The 19,765-nt window shown below is 38.0% G+C and overlaps 1 protein-coding gene across 1 annotated transcript in view; it reads right to left on the reverse strand.

The window, feature by feature from the left end:
- Gad1 (glutamate decarboxylase) overlaps positions 1 to 19,765 on the reverse strand; it is a 217,804-nt gene that overhangs the window by 22,942 nt on the left and 175,097 nt on the right. Inside the window, exons 10-11 of the mRNA XM_090376098.1 lie at positions 6,630 to 6,779; positions 2,820 to 2,869 (exon numbers count right to left, since the gene is read on the reverse strand). Of these exons, the coding sequence (XP_090232224.1) occupies positions 2,820 to 2,869; positions 6,630 to 6,779 (200 nt within the window). The remainder of the gene's footprint in view (positions 1 to 2,819; positions 2,870 to 6,629; positions 6,780 to 19,765) is intronic.

Consider the following 19,765-nt stretch of genomic DNA (forward strand, 5'->3'; position numbering starts at 1 on the left):
GATAAATATAAACCCAGTAGCACAAGCAGCAGTTGCTTTTCCTTATCAAAAAGCATGCATATAATCTTATCTTCAGAGTATAACTCACTACTATTTATTGCATTCCTCGAAATGAGAAACATGGATGCTAATTACTTCCTGGTGACAAGATTTTTTCTTCTCAACGCTCTCCGTCGAAACCCCTATAATGAGTGTAGTTCTTTGTTAATGACAGACAGCAGGCAAAAAAGGAGCGGGGAAATAAAATGAGACTTGAGACTTGCTTTATTATGGTCGTTATAGTAACAGGATTACGTAATCTTTAGAAAAGCACAATGAAACCTGAAATTCAGAAAGTACGTGGTATGACATCAATAAATATCAAGAGTGTGGCCAGTTTAAACGATGACAGCTCCTCAGAATAAGGTGAGTGAACCCTTTATACACTTTATCTTGGAATTCCTATATTGAGAATAGTAATTTTTACCATAAGGAACAAAATTAAAGGTCGATAATAATAGTTCTTTAATTTTGCAGCTAGGGCTTGAAGTCGATTTATTCATCAAATTTCCAGCAAAAGGTAAGTATTGAAATAATAAGCATTTGCTGGAAATTTGATGAGATCGATAATAATTATTTACCTCCGAAATTCAAACAATTATTATGTTGTTTCATTTCTATATTCCTGTATTCGACCGTATTCATAATTGTGTTAAGGATGTTCAGGTAGAGGCATATTGTTTCGTGGAGAGACTTTTACTCTGCATAAGAATTTTTTATTTGAGAATAAATAGTACAAATTTGAAGCTAAAGGAATAAAGGAATGGAAGTATTACTACTTTGCATTCATACAATGAGTGGATGCGTGCCACATCCATAAAGGTTCTGGAAAACCCAGTCTTAAAAAGAATCAGCTAAAATATGTGTAAAGTTAATCTTGAAAGTTTCTTGGCGAAAAGAAAATCAACATAGTACGTTGGTTTTCTTGAATAAGAAAACCAAGGTCAGTATCTTGGTGTTTTCAAAATAATACTTCCTAACTGATCCTGAAAGTTGTCACAAACATTCCAGGCATGACAGGCTTGAGCATGCCACTTGGGAGTCTAAAACGCTGATAGAACTGATATCCAGGTCCCATTTTTGAGCCAAGTGGACCGAATTTCGTGAATTCCTGTCGTTCTTCAACAACCAAATTCTCTTCTTATACCTACACGACGTTGGGACCTTAGTAACCCTGTGCTTCCCCCCCCCCCAGATGTGCAAAGATTGAAATACTGTAACTAGTATACTGGAGGTGGCCATCGAGATGCGAATCTCTCGTGTTTTCTATCTGCTAAACTACTTTGGCTAAATTAAAATCTTTTCTTAATTAATTAATCAGATAACAATAATGATGGAGTATGTTAGACAATCTATGTTCTCATCTGCGCCCCTTTTAACCTATATTAAAGAAGAAAAGGTATTCCTAAAGTTAAGAAATTGCTCTGTTTGGCCAAGTTGGGCTAGTCTAAAACGTACACAGGGTGATGAACCGCATGTATCCTCTGAAAAATCACTAATCGCTAATAATGTATGTTGTATTTTTGCAATAATAAACAACTCTTCTAAAAAAAATTAACTGTTTCTACGAAATATATACGACAGGAAAATTCAATATGTCACACAGCATTACAGAGAAAAGTTGGTATCTAAGCATTTAATTTTCTATCTAACTGAAATTCAGTGACCACTTGCTTTATTAACTTACATAGCAATTAAAATAATTTTAAAGCAATTAAATTCTCCATTTTACGTTCATGAAGAAAAATTACTCTGTAAAAGTTGCATCATTAACGAGTTTCGATTTTTCCCCTATTTAAATGTTCTCGTGTATGCCAACTTTTTCTTCAGAGCTTTATTTCTGTACACGCCAACACGCATGATGGAAACAAAATTTTCTCCTACCTGTGACTTGGATAACTTGTACTTTACTTGAGAGAATATTCTTAATAATAAAACATCTTATATCCTTGTATTCCATTCCATATTTTCATTGTCGTCTGGAAATTTCACTCGAAATTCCATAAGGCAAAGTTTTCCTGTATTTAAATTAGCTTGTATCTAATTATTTAATGAATCACATTAAATCTAGAAAGTTTTTTTTCTTCTATTTTCTGAAGAGATACAAATAACTTTTACTTATAGCAAAAACATTTTTATTTCGGATTTAAACTTCTCTCGATAACGCAGTTAATTAATAACATATTTATTTAATAGTTTCTCTTCTGTTTTTAACATTCTTCTAATCAGCGTCTCTAGGGGTCGCTCGCGTATAAAAGACTGATTTCACGTGAAAATGTGTATGCAGTCATTTACGGTAACGATGATGGGAACGAAAAAGGTACAGTTAACGCTAAAAAATAAAAATAATAATAATTTTAATTTAATTAAATTAAAAATTCATTTAGTCGGATAATGAACATCTAGGTTTCGAAATTTAACTAAATGTTCTTTATATGTTTAATAATTTGAACAAGACGGGTTCGTATTGTTAGAATAATTGTTTCTTCTTCATATTCGGATGTTCACTCTTACTGATATGACTTAAACGATACCGCTTTTGCAAATAATTTGCTAATCTAGAATTGGCTGTGTACTAATATGATGCAGTTGCACTAACTTGTACATGATACAACAAAAGAAACGCGTGGCATACTTTTTTTTATTTCTTTAATCAATATTATTTTACGTCACTCTTTGGACTTGATTATATTAGGCACATGGGCAATGTAAGTTTACATTACTCATATACCTAATTTATTCAGAAACGACAAATATAGAAAACATTCAGATGCACTTACTCTGTCATGTCGAAGAGATGATCGATGTGGCGTTCATATCCTTGGGAACCCTAAAAATATAAAGGTGTACGACTTAAAATAATTCCTGACGTCTGAAGAGTAACTGAAATGAACTAATTAAAGAATATTATGAATTTTTATTTCTTTAAAAGCAGAGTTTATCAAGGAAAAGAAACAGCCATCCCATAATCACTTGAAAATATTTACCAAACTGGCTTTGAATAAATAAGTAATAAATTGTGTCGAAAAAAGCGTAAGCTGTTGTAATAAATTTCGCTAAAATATTTTTTAAATGCAGGGTTCCATTAAGAAAAGTCCCATACAAATAAATGCACATAAAATCATGCCTAGCGGGGTTCAATATGCAATGATTTTTGTACGACTTGAAAGTGTTTTTGGAGAAATGTCTGTGTATAAATCTCAGAAAATTTAGGGTGGAAACATATTCGCATATAGAAAATTTTCTTCCCACCATCTAGAAAGTGAATAAATACTGCAAACTGACTTATTTCTAGATTAAATATTAACAAAATGTGAAGTTTGCTTGTATGGAATGATACTAAAATATCTTCCCTACTTCCATGGTTCCTATGTACACACAATATTACTGTGTTTTATTTATAATTAATTTTATTTATTGTTTATAATTACTGTTTTAAACATTTGCAAATGGGCTCCGCCAAAGATTTAAATTTTTGAAAGGTTACTACAGCAAAAATAAGTTTTAAAATCTCTGATTTAAGTTTCACCTTTAAGATCATTATTAAAAAAATAGAGTAGTTCACTTATAACATGGCAGTGAATTTATTATATTGGATATCTATGTATTGGATTTTATGGAGGCGGCTCCTGTAGGTTAGTTCAACTGCGCTGTGCATATTAATGGTACAAAGTTCTGTAAAAGAGTCAGAACTGCGCAAGGTGCAATGTTTGTGCAGTGTGGGTATGTGAGTGTTGTTGCGTTGAAAGTGTTATTTCTGCCAGTAAGCAGCGATCTCCAGGAAAGCTGCTTCCCAGTACCCGTCCATGCCACAAGGAGGAGGACCTCTGCTTTTCGTACTGTCTTATTCAAGGTAAGACTAAATTCCCGCATCTATAGGGGCTAGTACAAAACCTATAGATGCTAGCAATTCCGTATCACTGGGGCCCAACCAATAGTACCAGCGCAAAAAAAATATATATATATAATAATAATAATAATAAATACAGGTAACCCTCATATAACACGGTAGTTAGGTTCCTATTAAATGTTGTGTTGTGCGAAACCGTGTTATAAGAAAAATTAACAAAAGGGGGTTACGTTCCAAAAGCTAACAAAAATACACTATTTCGTTAACAAAATGTTAACAAAGCTAACAAAAATAGACCATTCTAGATTCGTGTATCTTCTGCTCTCTTTAAAAAATCAGTAATCTAGGTTTGTTTGCTTTTGCTTGATAAATCTTTGTTAATTTCATCGTATGGAACTAAGTATTCTTGAAGCTCCCTTTTGAACTTTGGGCTCCTTTCATTCAAGAATCTGCATTCAAAAAATAAGATTCTAATTGCTCGGCTAACTTTATGCCTTCGCGTATGCTTTTTAGTGTAAAATTTGGAAGTTTAGAATTTTCATCTACGCTATCAATCTTCTGAATTGATTTGGTTATATCTCCGATGCCATTTCTCCCAAATCCACTTCGCCAGCCTCTTTTTCTATCAGTAAATCTTGAACGTCTTCAGTAATCATATCTTTTTTTTTTTCTTTTTTTAGGAGCATCGGCGAATAAGGCCATGTTACTCTGTGTATATTGTCTATAAATTGCATGCGTCCTAAGGTCGATTTTCTGATTTGCTAGACGAAAAACCCGAGTTTCCGGAAGAAAAAAACCATGATACCCTCGCCCGACTAACTCAGCCACGTTGTGAAAAAGATGCATAAAAATTCCTTCCGTTATCGACGGGATTCGAACTTAGGTCTTTTCCACCCGGTGTGGGGGAGGAGAGCGGTTCCTATCAACCATGCTGTTCACGAGGGCTTCAGTAGTCATATCATCAAAATGTGCAAGTTCTGTATCGCACCGATTTCGTTTTCTGCCGGTTCGATCATATTTCCTGAATGACCATACATTTTTCTGGCCATACATTTTTCCCACACCTGTTGACAGTTTTCTTTCAGGGATAAAGCAATGATTCTGATTCAGTCCACAATTGAGAAATGTTTCCATGCCTCCATTACTTCAACAGATTCGGAATCAATTTTTTCCAAAATCCATTGTAACGATTTTCTGATGTAATGAGTTTTAAAGGTGGATATTAATGCCTTGATCTAACAACGGCTGAATAAAATAAGTTGTATAAACCTAGTACAACTGTGTTGTTAGGAACATAACTTCAACGTTTGGATTACTTAAATCTTTTGGATGGCCTGGTGTGCTATCTAATAGTAATAACACTTGGAAATTTAGATTTTTCCACAAGTTCAATAGCACAGAACGTAACACGGGGATTTCCCAACAAAATAAAATACAAGGGTTTCTCTTTTTTTTTTTTTTGACTAGCGAGTCAACAGCGGGGATTCAAAAAGAGTGGAAATTATGAAAAATTACATCCAACATAATAGCAGGGTTTTCCCGGCAAACAAATCTCAAAAATACCCTGTTATGCGAGATTTACCGAAATTCTCTAACCGTGTTATATAAGTATCGTGTTTTGCGAGGATTGCCGCAAATTATCAATCGTGTTAGAAGTACCGTGTTATACGGGGGTTGCCTGTAAATAAATATATATATTATTTCCCGTATATATATATATATATATATATATATATATATATATATTATACACGGCAGTGAAATCTGGACCTTGAGGCACAGTGGCGCCACCACTTGAATTAAACTCAAAACCTATACGTATCTGTCACAGCAACAGACTACATAATAGACAAATTAATACTGGAAAAAAAAAAAAAAAAAAAAACGATTATTCGGTCTGCTCCAACTACAATCCAGAAATTCTAGAGCCAGATATGACTAAAACCGTTGTATTTTATTTTGAAAATTGGTGAAATAATTGAGCACTTGGACTATGGCGAACTGTAAATTATGCTCACTCATAAATTATGGAGAACTGGTAAATTATGGTGTTACCATTATTTACCAGTTCTGCTGTCTTTACAGTCACTGAAGGAGTGGTACAGAAAATACCACGAAACGTCTCAGAATCTGTAATTCTTTAAGAAATTAAAGGCAGATTACGTTCCACGCAGGTTCAAGTGCTCGTTATTTCACCAATTTCCAGTTCTTGATATAACTGAGCCCAATGTCACTAAAAGAATATTTAAGTTTCTTGTACTTTACTTTTATTTGTAATTCTATAATTCTTAACTGTTTTACTTCATCGTTGTGTTGTTTATTATAATTTATTGATCGGCAGCCTCCGTAGCCGAGTGGTCAGGAGCGGGAGTGCAATAACACACGCTCTTTGAGTAGACGGGGGTTCAAGCCCCTGACTACTGAATACGGGCGATCTACCAACCCGCACTGGACCAGCGTGGCAGATTATGGTCCATTTCCCTCAGCATGAATTGTTGAGGAGGCTTCCATCCGGCACTGGGTTGATAATGGCTGCTCTTTACCTTTTTTTATTAATCGGCATTATAATGTTTAACCTTCTGATCTTCTTCTGGCCGTGGACAGCTTCAACAATAATATTATTCAATTTTTTTAGTTGTGCCAGATTCCACGAAGAATATTTATTTATTTAAAATGGTAAAAATTGGAAACAAATTCAAACAAAGGTAATTTTAAATGAAATAGAATAATTGAGTCTTACCTTTGACCTCCACATCAACCACAGTTTGAAGATGTCATTATGACGACCACACTGGATAACTTTGTCTCCCGTGTCATAGGTAACATCATAATGTTTATCTTGTTGGAAAAGGTAATCAGCACACATTTGATTACAGCTAATGAGAAGACCCTGTTGAATAATGAAAAGAATAACCAAAATACCGTATGAATTATATCAAATTAATTCTCCTAAGAATGCAGTAGATTCTATTTATCTGAAATTTCAATAAATTTTAAATATATATATATATATATATATATATATTGTTTCTTTGATTAAAGTATTCTTTCTGTATTGTTTTGCATATGCAGGGTTCAGAAATCAGCATTAAAAAAATATTTTGCTCAAGTTTTGAAAATACTTCTCTGTCATATTCTATACAATAAGCTATGCAGGCCTAAAACGGGATAAATAAAGAACATCCACCGTACTGTTTTAATACATCTTATATCGAAAAACACGTTATATTATAAAAAAAACTTTACAAAATAGTTAAAATAATAAGAATTGATACTTTTTAGTTATTGAAAAAATATTAAATCCATTGATCAGCAAAATACATAAAATGACTTGATTCGCATTTTACGTTTCTTCTTCGTCTGTCGTTTGCACCCCATCTTTTACCATAGTTCACACTAGTCAGCTAGCATTGCAGAGTTCCGTTTGCCTTGGTATCGCTTCTACATCGCCGGGATGTCCTTATGGAATTTCCAGCCATGCTCATCACTTAATGCGCCACAGTTGTCCGGGAAAAAATCCAAATGTGGATTTGTGAAAAGGTGAAAAAAGGGCATTTTTAATGACATGTTGCAGCCTAATTTGTGGTATGATCATAGGTTTCTCATAAGCTGTTATAGTTATCTGCTTTGTTGTTTCCCAGAAAGTTTGTTTCTACAAGTTTGAAAGCATCCCTGACCGCTTTCTCATCACCACGGAGGATCTGTTCAAAGTGTCCTTGAGAAGGTCAATTTGTGGGCCAATGAACTTGGTCAATCTGTGGGCCAAAATAAAGGAAGGCGTGTTGCCTTCCTTTATTTTGGCCTCTTGGAAAATTTTCCTTGAGGTATTTTAAAGCTGGTGCAACTTGATCATGACCTTGACAAATTGTTTCATAAGTCCCAATTTTATGTGTAGGGGTGGTAAACAGGATTTTGTTTGGCTCAACTAGTGCACTGTAATGGAAATTTCTTATCCCTGGATAAAGTGATTGCTTTGAAGACCAGTCTTTTCTTGTGTAATGAGAAGACCGTGCTCTACTGTCCCATTCGAAAACAGCAAAGTTTTGTTTTCCTGCTGCATTCTTAAAAACACGGCAATAACTTTTAAGTCACCGCAAATCTGCCATTGGCACTCCTTGTGGTTGATGGATTCAATAAGAAGCTTCATGTTATCGTATGGTTATTTCATATGAAATGCATGGCCTATTGTTATTGATGGCTGTACGCTGCCGCTATGTAGTAACACTGTTTTTAAATTCAATTTAGAAGAATCTATGAAGAGTCTCCTGTCTTGAGGGTTATCCAAAAGATAAGAAATTTCACAGAATTGGTGGCAAAGGTCACCCGCAGGGACTGGGCTTTAAACCGACGTACCCTAGCCCTGTTTTACAAAGCAGTATTTACTCCAGCCATCTCATATGCCGTAGGGGTCTGGAATCACCGGGGAACTATTGTCACAAATCAGAATTAGCCACCATTCAAAGAGCAATACTACTTACCATTACCAGAGCCTGCTGCACGATGAGCACTCCTGCTCTCCAAGTCCTCGCTGGAGTCCTCCCTCTAGACCTTGAAATAATTATATGTGGCATGTTGTATCATCTGTCCAAAGGAATCTCCACTACGACCATTGGATTCACCACCAATCCAGCAATCAATCGCAAGACAGAGAAAAGATGCCTTCTTGCTCACCTGCAGAAGGCCTGGCAGGACAAATGGACATCCACTAAGGGAGCAATTACAAAGAAATTCATTCCTGAAGTAATGTTCGCGTTCCCAAAAGCCCCAAGCTGGTTTTCCCCTGGCCTGTGCATAACGTATCTCCTTACAGGCCATGGGTTGATACAAAAAAAAAATAATAAAATTCGTCAATGCCACTGTGGCATTGACGAATCTTGGCACCATATAATGTATGACTGTTCTGACTATGAAGGCGCCTCCGTAGCCAGGTGGGAAGGAGCAGCAGTGCGTAACACACTCTTCTTGATTACACCGGGGTTCGATCCCGTCACCAACAAATACGGAGGATGCGGAAAGGTCAGGGAATGACCACCGCATATTCCCGGAGCAATATGGCCTTAGTTGCTAATGCTCCTAAAAACCAAATAACAAACAAACAACAACAACTGACTATGAAGATTTGAGATCTATTCTGATCACAAAGATTACTAATTTGCCAAAGGACCAAGAACATATACTAATTACCAAGAACATATACATAATTCATACCCATGACAATTATAACTGCTTCAACACTCTTGCATAGGATGTCTTCAACAACCAAAAAAAAAAAAAAAAAGGAAAAAAGGCTAAATTATTTATTAGGGTCACCCGTAATTGATTACATCTACCCATGTGTTTTTATGTCTGTAAATTGCGTGTGTTCTCTGATCGATTTGCCTGTTTTGCTGGACGAAAAACCCCAGTTTCTGGGGAAAAAAAACTTTCTATCTATTCCTGAGACCGAATAACTCAGCCACGGAGTGAAAAAAAGCCCATTAAAGTTCCTCGCGTCATCGACGGGATTCGAACCCGGGACTTTTCCACCCGGTGTGGGGATGTCTTCAACAAACGAAGAACACTAAGGAGCCTATTGAACCACCAAGACCAATAACTTGAGACAGATTCTGGGCACCCCTCTCCATTAGCATCAACCACCAACCTCATCGAAGCTCAATTGAACTTAAATTCACTTCCTTCATCCAAGATCCATCGAGCTGATATCTGCAACTGAATATGCAGGCAAGATCAACCGGGACATGACTCCAAGCGCAAGACCCAAACCCAGACATTGGTGACACCAACAGCTCTCTGCCACAAGCCACATTGGCAATCAAACCGAGCACTCTAGCCTAGTTTTCTTTTACTCTCCTCCCCTGCCGGGGAGAGGAGACGGGTCCCTGTTCCCCCCCTGCTTCCCCCTTCTTCCGCCTGGTCAGGCGTCGGCCTGTCTCACTGACTTTCTTGGGTCACCTTCTCTGTCGTCCCCATACTACTGTCTTTCCCCTCCAGCCTTCAGGCTCCCCTCCCTACTCTGTCTAACTCGCAGTGTACACCCCCATACGACTTATCAATTTTTTTTCACATAGGCCTTTGCCACTGAAATCTTCGGAAACTAGGTGGCAGGGTCTGCCAGAGTACAAAAAATCTACAGGGTACCGACCTGCCTCCCCTGGGCCAAGTGCAGTAACGGTGGGTCCCAACAGGGGGCCCAGCGGCTAAATGGTCAGAAGGACAACGGTACACAACACAACCTTCCACTCCCCATACTCTTTTTAAATCTCTGGCCTTCACAGAGTTCTGTACTACACAAAGAGAGCATACAATGCGGTGGGGGAAACCCCTGGTGCCGTCAGACAACTAACACACTTCGCACTTTGTCTTGAGGGTTGTGGTCAATATTAAGTGAGTCCATTAAACCACTAATGCCAGTGTAGGCAAGAAGGTTATTTTCAATTTTAAAAAACTGGGTTAAATCCTTTTGGCGGCACTGATATACAGACACTTTAACCATAACTTGAAGTAGATTCCACTATTGCAGTTTTGAGCCTAAAACTTCTGCCTTATTTTTTGGTAAATCAAGATCTCTAATAAGATAATTTAATTCATTTTGAGTAATTTTGTGTGGCTTGCAGAGAGGAAACTGGAAATAAAATCAGGATCTGTTGGTGCGGAGGATTCAGATGATTCATCTCAGACATCACCTGACTCATCATCGGTTCTAAAACATATACAGTTGGCAGCAGATATATTCGGGTAGCTGAAGGTCCACTTTTTCTTCTTGGAAATCCCCTTATGAAGAAGTGGTACCATACAAAAATAACAGTCCATTATATGATCGCACGGTTTTCTCCATATTATAGGCAGAGCGAAAGGCATTGAGCGGCTTTGTCATTTAGCAATGACAGAGAGGAAAGTTGACCGAACCAAAAGAGAATAACTTGCTGTTATGGTTCCCGTGTCCTGTTAACAGAAACGTAACATTAAGACCAGGATTAAACCAGTTCATCTGTTTATTATATTCCTTGACATGAGGAATGAATTTAGTTTTAATTCTACCTAACTCTGATTCACTCCAGTCTTGTTGCCAATCCCTTAAAAATTCACTCCGAAACCTAGCAATATCATCTTTTTCCGGTAAATTGAAATTCAGAAAGTAATTCCCCACACCAGCCGGTAGATGTTTCCTACGATGATACTGCAGGTATTGAAAAATTACCTCATATTGTATTGGTATCCCACAACAGAGAACCTGTAGGGTCGAAACCGTTCTGCAGGCCCTAGATACGCAAAAAGAAAAAAGCGCTGGGCCTGCGAAAGGTACTTTCTGTCTGAACAATGATTAACTCTGGAGCCCCAGGCACCGGCAGCATAGCAAGTTATTGGTAAAAATAAACAAGTATAATACTGTACAATTTGAGAGTAGCGAGCTTAAGGCCCCAGACATTTTTGGTGATTCTCAAAATTTTACCCGTCAACACCTTGATCTTATGTAATACATATTTAGCATGATTAACAAAATTAAAGTGGTCGTCCAACATAATCCCCAAATATTTATAAGTACGAGTAATTTTAATTGCTTTACCAGGAAGCTTAATATTGGGGGAAGCGATTTAAATTTAAGTAGCCTTTTAATAACATCTGATTAGTTTTAGGGATTGAAATTTTTAATTTATGTGTTAAACATCAACAATTTAAGTCATCCAATATATCATTAGCTCTGTTTTCTGATTCTGGCCTTGATTTTCCAAAAATTAACATAACAATCTCATCGGCGTAAGCAATTTTTAGAACTTTATCCCGATCCACAGAGAGCAACCCATCAAGGACCACATTCCAGCAAACAGGGCCGAGAACGGATCCCTGAGGGCAGCCCCTAGTGATAAGTCTTGTCACAGAACAATAACCTGAAGTAACAGAAACAAATATATCACTGAAGTAACTTGAAATAAGCCGGTAAATAGGAACAGAGACCCCGGCCTCCTGGAACCTCTCCAGGACACTTTGCCACCAAACGGTGTCAAAGGCTCCTTTGAAGTCCACGAAGAGGCCGAGTACATATTTAGACTGTGAAGAAGAAACTGGATCCATGATCTTTTTAATTGCATCAATTGTGGACATTCCTTTTGTAAAACCAAATTTCGTTTTTGCATTTAATTCCTTAGCCAAATAATAATTTTGAAACGTTATTACAATTAATTTCTAAGAGTTGATTGAAGAAGTGGTACAGGAAGTACCACGAAACATCTGTAATTCTGTAAATTAAGAAATTAAAGATTAGGCAGATTACACTCCACGCAGGCAGATTTAAGTGCTCATTATTTCACCAATTTCCAGTTAGATCGTTATGAAAAAAACATACATCTAATTTGCTGCAGTTCATGCTTGGTCTCTACGAATAGTTTTATACATTGCCCTTAAAATGTTCAAAGTAAAGTTCATCGAAACTGTACAAAGAAAATCCTTATGTGAAAATGATAAATCAAATCACTGTATTGTAATTTTCTCTCATTATATTTTTCCTGTTTTCCTTTTATTCTGTAGATTTAAAATTGAGGATATTTAAAATTGATTATCAAAAAAAAAATCACTAAATAAAAATATATATATATAAATCGACTATCCGAAATACCCTCGGTCGTGATTGTCCCATGGCTACTCATCACATGAAAAATATGTGTTAAAGTTACATTAAACAGTTCTTGAGCACAGTATAGAAGTTTATCTCTTGGGGTACGTTATTCGATAATGAAGTCCTACTAAAATATATTTTTTTTTGGTCCAATTGCTATTCCTCATTTCTTAAGAGTTATTTTTCTGATTTGAATTCTTATTTAATTCTATTTTAAATTCGGTGCTAGAATAGGAGGAAGGGTAGAACAATCTTGTTGTATTCTGAGTTACCGTTTTTTTTATTTAATTTTAATTTACTTGACTTTAACAATTTGATTATTATTTATCTTGAATTGATATGTATTTCTTTATTTCCTGATATCATTTACCATTTCCTCAGCACATATTGGTAATTATTAATAATTTATCTTCCCATACAGAATATTGTTTCCCAGTGACGTTCTTCACTTTGAATTTCGCTTCCCAAGTCTCATGTTACACAGTTCTTACTCTTTCCCCCCCCCCTCCTAACAGAGCGATGTTCGTGCAACTATGAAAACATTCTTTGTTTACCCTGTTTTTATATTGAATTCGTGGCGCTCTGTGCCACGTGTTTCTCGGGTGGAGTTGTGATGTCATTCATATTACTGTAATAGTATCAGAGCAGTTTACAACCCTGATATTCTCCAGTCGTTTGCGAATGGAAACGTGTATTTTTTTCAAAACTATCTGCGTTCATAAATGATTTCTTTCTAAGTGAAATTTGTTTTACATACTAATAATGCTAAGTATAATGCCTACGTAATATCTTGGAATAATTACGTCAAGCAGAAACTAGCAGTGCCAAAACTATACTGTAGTGTTAAAAAGGTATGTACGTACTAGTGTAACGTAATTATTTTTTTATTAGAACTGATTATCAGGACGAGTTACCTTCATTTACGCAACCTGGCTGAGTAAATATTTCTGGAGAATCTTTAAATATAAACTATTCATTATAGGCTCTTTTTTTGTAATTTCCAAAACGTGCTCTGTAAATGGAAATAAAATCGGGTAACCGCGGCGGATTGAGATGTACTGGATTTTAAAATTATCCGGAATTTTTAGAAAGGTTACTAGTAGTTTGGGAAAAGCACATTTCAATTAATATCAAGAACTAACAACTGAACTTATTGGTCTGTAAACATTTTTAATGACTAAAGAGTAGTGCTAGTGGTTACAAAGATAAATAACATTAAATAGTCTCAGCAAATGTTTATGTAGTGTAATGCCAGTTCTAATATTGTACAAGCATGCTTGTACAATATTATAAAAAAATATATCACTGTATTGCTTCAGAGAAAAAAATAACAAAACTTTCACGTTAGAGGATAAAATACAAGCTATTCTTAAACAATAATCATAACAAGGAACTGCGGTCAATTTAAATTTACATGACATTTTCGATTTTGAAAATGTGATTTAAATTGGCAAATACCGCACCTAACGTTAAGTGGAGAAATTCTACAAATTTTCTTGTTCATACTAACAAAGGTGGTTAAGTTTACATTTGTGTCTCCAATATAAGTTGTCTTGTAGCTGAGCAGTTGCATGACTGGGTATAATGATGCTAAAACCTTGGTTTGCGTGTCAGTAAGTCGATTCTTATGAAACACGTTAATTATAGATTTAATAAAGCGTACATTTTTTCAGCTGTTCCCACACTGGGCATTTCTATTTCTCTTCGCATGCTTTAAAATGACATTAAAGTGTTCACTGGCTTATGCAAGCGCTCTATGACCGTTCACATAGCTGTAATGTGCAAAATCAATTCCTCCTAAATTCCGAAGTTTACGTGTTAATGCGTAGCGCTAAAAGAAATGATTCCCTTCACTTGAATTCTTAAAGACACATGCAATCGAAGATGAGTGGCGGCTTGCTGTCTTAATATTTCCGGGTAATAAAAAGGTTGATAGATTAAAAAATATATGCTGGATTTTACAGAGTTTCTTGTATTTTCTTATTATTTCATGTTTGTATTTTACCTAGTGACCAGTTCACAGAAATTCTCCAGTACTTCTTCATTTGATTTGTAATCCTTGAACAGTGTTTAATTCATTACATTATTTAACGTGATATAATATCATTTCTAAATTTATAGAATATATACACTGTGTTGACTTTGCATTAAGAACAACCTCTTGTGGAGGAATGGACTGGTCTATGATGGTGCTGCAGGCTCAGAGTCGGGAAGGGCGGATATGAGATTGTAGTTCACACATTTGGCGTTCAGTTTTTGAGTGTCTTCGAGGAAGAATGGGTCGGCATCGAGATCTTCCCGACTTCGAACGTGGAATGATTGTGGTAGACAGACGTGCAGGTGCAAGTATCTCTACAAAACACAACATTGTCTCTTTTGTGACACCACGAGCCTACTGTGACTGGCTCAACAGCTGCTGAACAACGAGCTAAAGGTCACACGTAGATGACCATGTGTGGTAGACGTCTGTGGTTAGCGTCATGTCTCGTCTCATAACGTAGCAGCGACACAGTTCACTGGCCGAGCTAACCACTCAGTGCAATATAGGCATAGTAAGACTGATATCTACATGGTCTTTTGTGTATTCTGTCAACCATAGACTAGCGTACAAGTGCAAAGTGTATCAGTTGTCTGATGGCACCAGGGGTTCCCCCCATCTCCGTGTTGTGTAGAGTTCTGTATAGGCCAGAGATTTAAAAAAAGTGTGGGGAGTAGAAGGATGTGTAGTGTTGTGTACCGTTGTTCTTCTGACCATTTAGCCGTTGGGCCTCTGTTGGAACCCACCGTTACCGAATTTTCCCCCGGGGAGGCAGGTCATGTACCCAATAGATTTTTTTGTACTCTGGCAGGCCTGCCACCTAGTTTCTGAAGATTTCAATGGCAAGACCTATGTGTGAAAAAAAAAAAAAAAAATGCACATGGTGTTTGGAGAGAGGGCGCTACTGGTGGTTTCCCACAACTGCGCCATAAGTATTCTTATGACGTATACATTACTCTGTAAAAGCCAGATAAAAGTGTTGTGCGTGGTATGTGAGAAGTATTATGTTACGTTCTGTTGTTGTGGTCTGGCTTTTGGTCGTAGGACCCCTAATGGTACCTCACGTTGCCTGTACGCACTGCTAGGAGGTAAGCCAGGCTGCCCATTATTCTGTGGTAGGTTCTGCCACCTAATTACCTAAGCTTTCAGTGACAGGACCTATATATATATATATATATATATATATATATATACACATATTGGGGAATATGAAAGTCAAGTGAGGGGAAGAAATATTGAGGCGTAGCGAAAGGCGTCCTCAAAATTATTAGGTGGAGTAAATCCACTAGGCAGGTGGGACAAGGGAATGGGAGTCTAAAGATATCAGACAATAGTCTGGTATTGATCGCTACTTGGCGCACAAGTCACGGTCGAGAGGCAAGGTCCTTTTCTGTGATTTAGTCACGTCCAAGTAACTGTCACAATTGAAGACATGCAGGTCATGGTTGGGAGACCAAATCCCCTCAGTGGTTTAGTCATGGCAAGGTATTTGTCACAATTGGAGGTTCTCAGTCTGTCTTGTTTAGGGGTTTTAGTCACAGCAAGGTATTTTATCGCATTCAGGTGTTTGTCGCAATTGGTAGGTCTCGATATCAGCCGTTGGGTATATATTATTCTCTGTTCAGTAATTGCTCTTCGGCACGTATGTTCCTAGGATGGATGTTAGGATTGTTTCTTCGTCTTACAAAGAGCTCCGGAGCAAAATTTGCAAATGCCGTATACTCTTCTATATTATCCAATAGGTGGAGTTCCTGATTTCTGGGTAAGTACATTATTTTGGTGATTAATACAGAGCGAAGGTCCTCGTACATGAGACAATGATACATAAGATGGTGCCAGCTTTCTATCACCCCTACAAGCACAAGATGGATCTTCAATGATGCCCAGTGATGTCAGCTTGGCTTTAATGGATCCATGGCTAGTAAATAGCTAAGTTGGGTACAAACCCGGTGAGAACCATGAGGGAGGTTTGGAGAAGATCATGTTTACATTCGGCAAGAATTTGTTGGTGATTTCATCCTTTGTAGAGTTCGATCACTTGCTCTGCCACTCCTGCTGCAGGTGGTTAAGTAGGCGTTGCTTCTCTTCCTTATATCCATTAGCCGGGTTGGTTGTGTAGTTGAGGATGATATGTGCCGTTTGACAATAAACACATCATCCTCAACTACAACAACCCAGCTAATGGATATAAGGAAGAGAAGAAATGCCTACTTAACCACCTGCAGCACTTCTTTTTAGTTGAGGATGATAAGGTGTAAGGCATATTGATGTCATGCGGCACCAGGGGTTCCCCCCATCTCCCTGTTGCTTTCACCAGTTTGCTGGGAATGCCAGAGGTTTAAAAGTGATGTATTGTACATGCGTAATGTCGTGTACCATTGTAATTCGCTGATGACCTTGCTCTTGTAATACACATTGACACAAGATCTTGATGGACTGGAAGTGAAAGCAAATCGAGCTCTCGGACTGCTATAGAATTGGGCCTCACTGCACCAACTATCTATCTCGGGTGAAAAAACGAAGTCCATCCTGTTGAAAGGGAAACTTCAAATCCGCAGATCCCAAGTCATGAAGATAAACAACATACCAATCGGATTATATACTGCAGTTAAATACCTAGGCCTCCACATAGATGCAAACCTCACCTTTCATCCTCACCTGAAGTACCTTGCCATTAAAATAAGAAAATACGCAGCCATGATCAGAAGAATAAGCCGGGCTGATTGGGGTCTGAAGCACAAGGTCTCCCCCCCCTCTCTCTCTTTAATCTACAAAGCGGTATTCGTACCGATTGTCTGCTATGGGGCCTCCATATGGTACACTAGAGCAACACTTGAGCGGAACAGGCGTAAACTCGATTCAATTCAGCGATTTATGCATCTGTCTGTTACCAGTGTGTGCTGCACAGTCAGCATCCCTGCGCTCCAAGTCATCGCAGGATTCATGCCCCTCTACCTGGAAGTACTGAAAAGAGGCCTCTACCAGCGCCACAAGAAAGGTATTCCCAAACAACTACTGGATCTGCATCTGGACCTCACAAATTACCATATGCAAGAAAAAAGGCGTGTCGCCAGCCACCTGCAGCGTGTATGGCAGGAGTCCTGGAATGCAACAAATAAAGGAGAAGTAACTAAGACGTTCTTCCCCACAATCGCCCTTACCTATCCCAAGCATCCTCCCTGGTATTCACCTGGACTTCAGGCAACCTTTCTGCTTACTGGGTACGGCCCATTCCAGCAAAAGTTAACAGCGCTCGGTATCGAAAAGAATCCTTACTGCCACTGTGGAGATGAGGAGTCCTGGGTCCACGTCATGTACGAGTGCCTCTCATATGATGATTACCGCCTACAACTCTTCACCGAGATACAATCCGACCCCTGCCAACAGGAGCACATCCTCATAAACGATGAAACATCTTATGTAGCCTTCACACGATTTGCACAGGCAGTTGTTAACACCAGGCGGGTTTATCATACCCATGACAAGCCTGACCTGAACATTCCACCACCATTGAAAACCTCAACAGGGGTAGAATAAATGCATTACCCACATCTTATTCTAATTCCTTGTGTGCAGGAAATTATAGCAACCAAGCTATCATGCAAATCCCACTCTGGGGTAGGATTATGCTGGTAACCTCTTGTGGGTGCGGGATCTACGCTTCTGGCACTCTGCTCAGAGCGCAAGGCCAATCGTGCTCATACGGGGGCACCTGCCCCTGTGACTTTAATTCCATATACCCTCTCCTCTACTTAGCCTTAAATCTCTGGGTGGGCCCTTCACCTTGGTCCATCTCTGTTCCTTACCCTACAATCTGACCCACTCTAACCTTACTCTAATTCCTAGAGTGCTCTCTTCAACAAAAAGTTTATTTTTTGGTTGGTCTCTGTCAGGAAGCTCAGGCGACCCTGGCAGAGACCAGCCAGAATATAACGGGCAACCTGGCTCACCTCCCAGTGGAAACGTAGGAGCCCTGCGGCCAAGCAGCCAGAGACAGAACAAAAGACAGTACTTCATAAACCAGACATTACACTTTTTTTCTGGTCTTTGCAGTTGTTCTGCATTCCATCACCGAGTAGATACGGCGCAGATGTGGGAAACCACCGGAGGCGCCTGATCCGAAATACTGTGCCACTTATGGTCATTTAGCCGCCGGTGCCCAACGTTGCCCCACCTTCTTCTCGTGGAGGCAGACCAGGAACTCAGTAGTCTAAGTTACTCAGGTAGGTCCTGCCGCTTAGTTTTCTGAGATTTCGGCGGCTAGGACCTAAAAAAAAAAAAATCATAGTATGTATGTGTATATATTCATTTCGCCTGTCTGCCTGCATACAGCATATGTTGTATTCCCCTACACACCGATGAGGGGTTTGATATTACATAGGTGGGCAGGCCGAGAGTGGGCGAAGATTATTTTGAGTGTTGTTAAATTTAGTGTGTGGGGCGTTCGCGTTGTATATAGATAGAGTAGGAGGGAAGACAGAAGACTGGGGGTAAGCATAGGTAAATACACTCTGATACTAAGACCATTCACCTGACAATGTGCTGTAATTACTGGACAGGCTGTGCAATGCATGAGTAGCACTATCACAGGACACATACCAAGACGTGTACGGGCTGTGTTACGGACGAAAGGTGGTCCCATGAGCCCCAACATATTAAGTAGGTGTTGCTATGTAATGCAAAGCAATTCAGTGTAATTAAAATGCTTTAGGTATAACTTTCCATAGAACAATATTTCTTTGCTATTCTAGATGTATGGGAAAAAAAGTTGCTTTACGTGGTTTCGTTCATTTCATAAGTAACTTTCGATTAATACAACTTTTTCTAATGTACGAAGCTATTTTCAGATATGCAGTATCCTCCAGGATTGCCACTATACTGACAATAGTTTCAATCGTACTGTAAAATGTATCTTTTTTTTTAACTTCTTTTATTAAAAAAAAACAAAAGGAGGAGAAAGATATTTTGAGAGAAATTCTGTCAAATTCTTTCTTTACGAAAAATATCTAATGAAAGACATAAATAGAACAGTTTCTCACCTCTTTACTGTTCCTGGCCTAAGAACAGTTTTGCTGTTTTACTTTTACCTAATTCCTGTAGAGTATTTCACTTGATTTGAACCTCACTTTGTTTCATATTTTCTAAAATTCTTTATTTGTTAGAAAAAACCTTTTTATACATAAAACGTATATATAAACCAGTCATTTATAAACTAAATCGATGCATC

This window comes from Mastigoproctus giganteus, chromosome 6, assembly GCF_048544385.1.
Source record: "Mastigoproctus giganteus isolate SK-2022 chromosome 6, ASM4854438v1, whole genome shotgun sequence".
NCBI classification, from domain to species: domain Eukaryota; kingdom Metazoa; phylum Arthropoda; class Arachnida; order Uropygi; family Thelyphonidae; genus Mastigoproctus; species Mastigoproctus giganteus.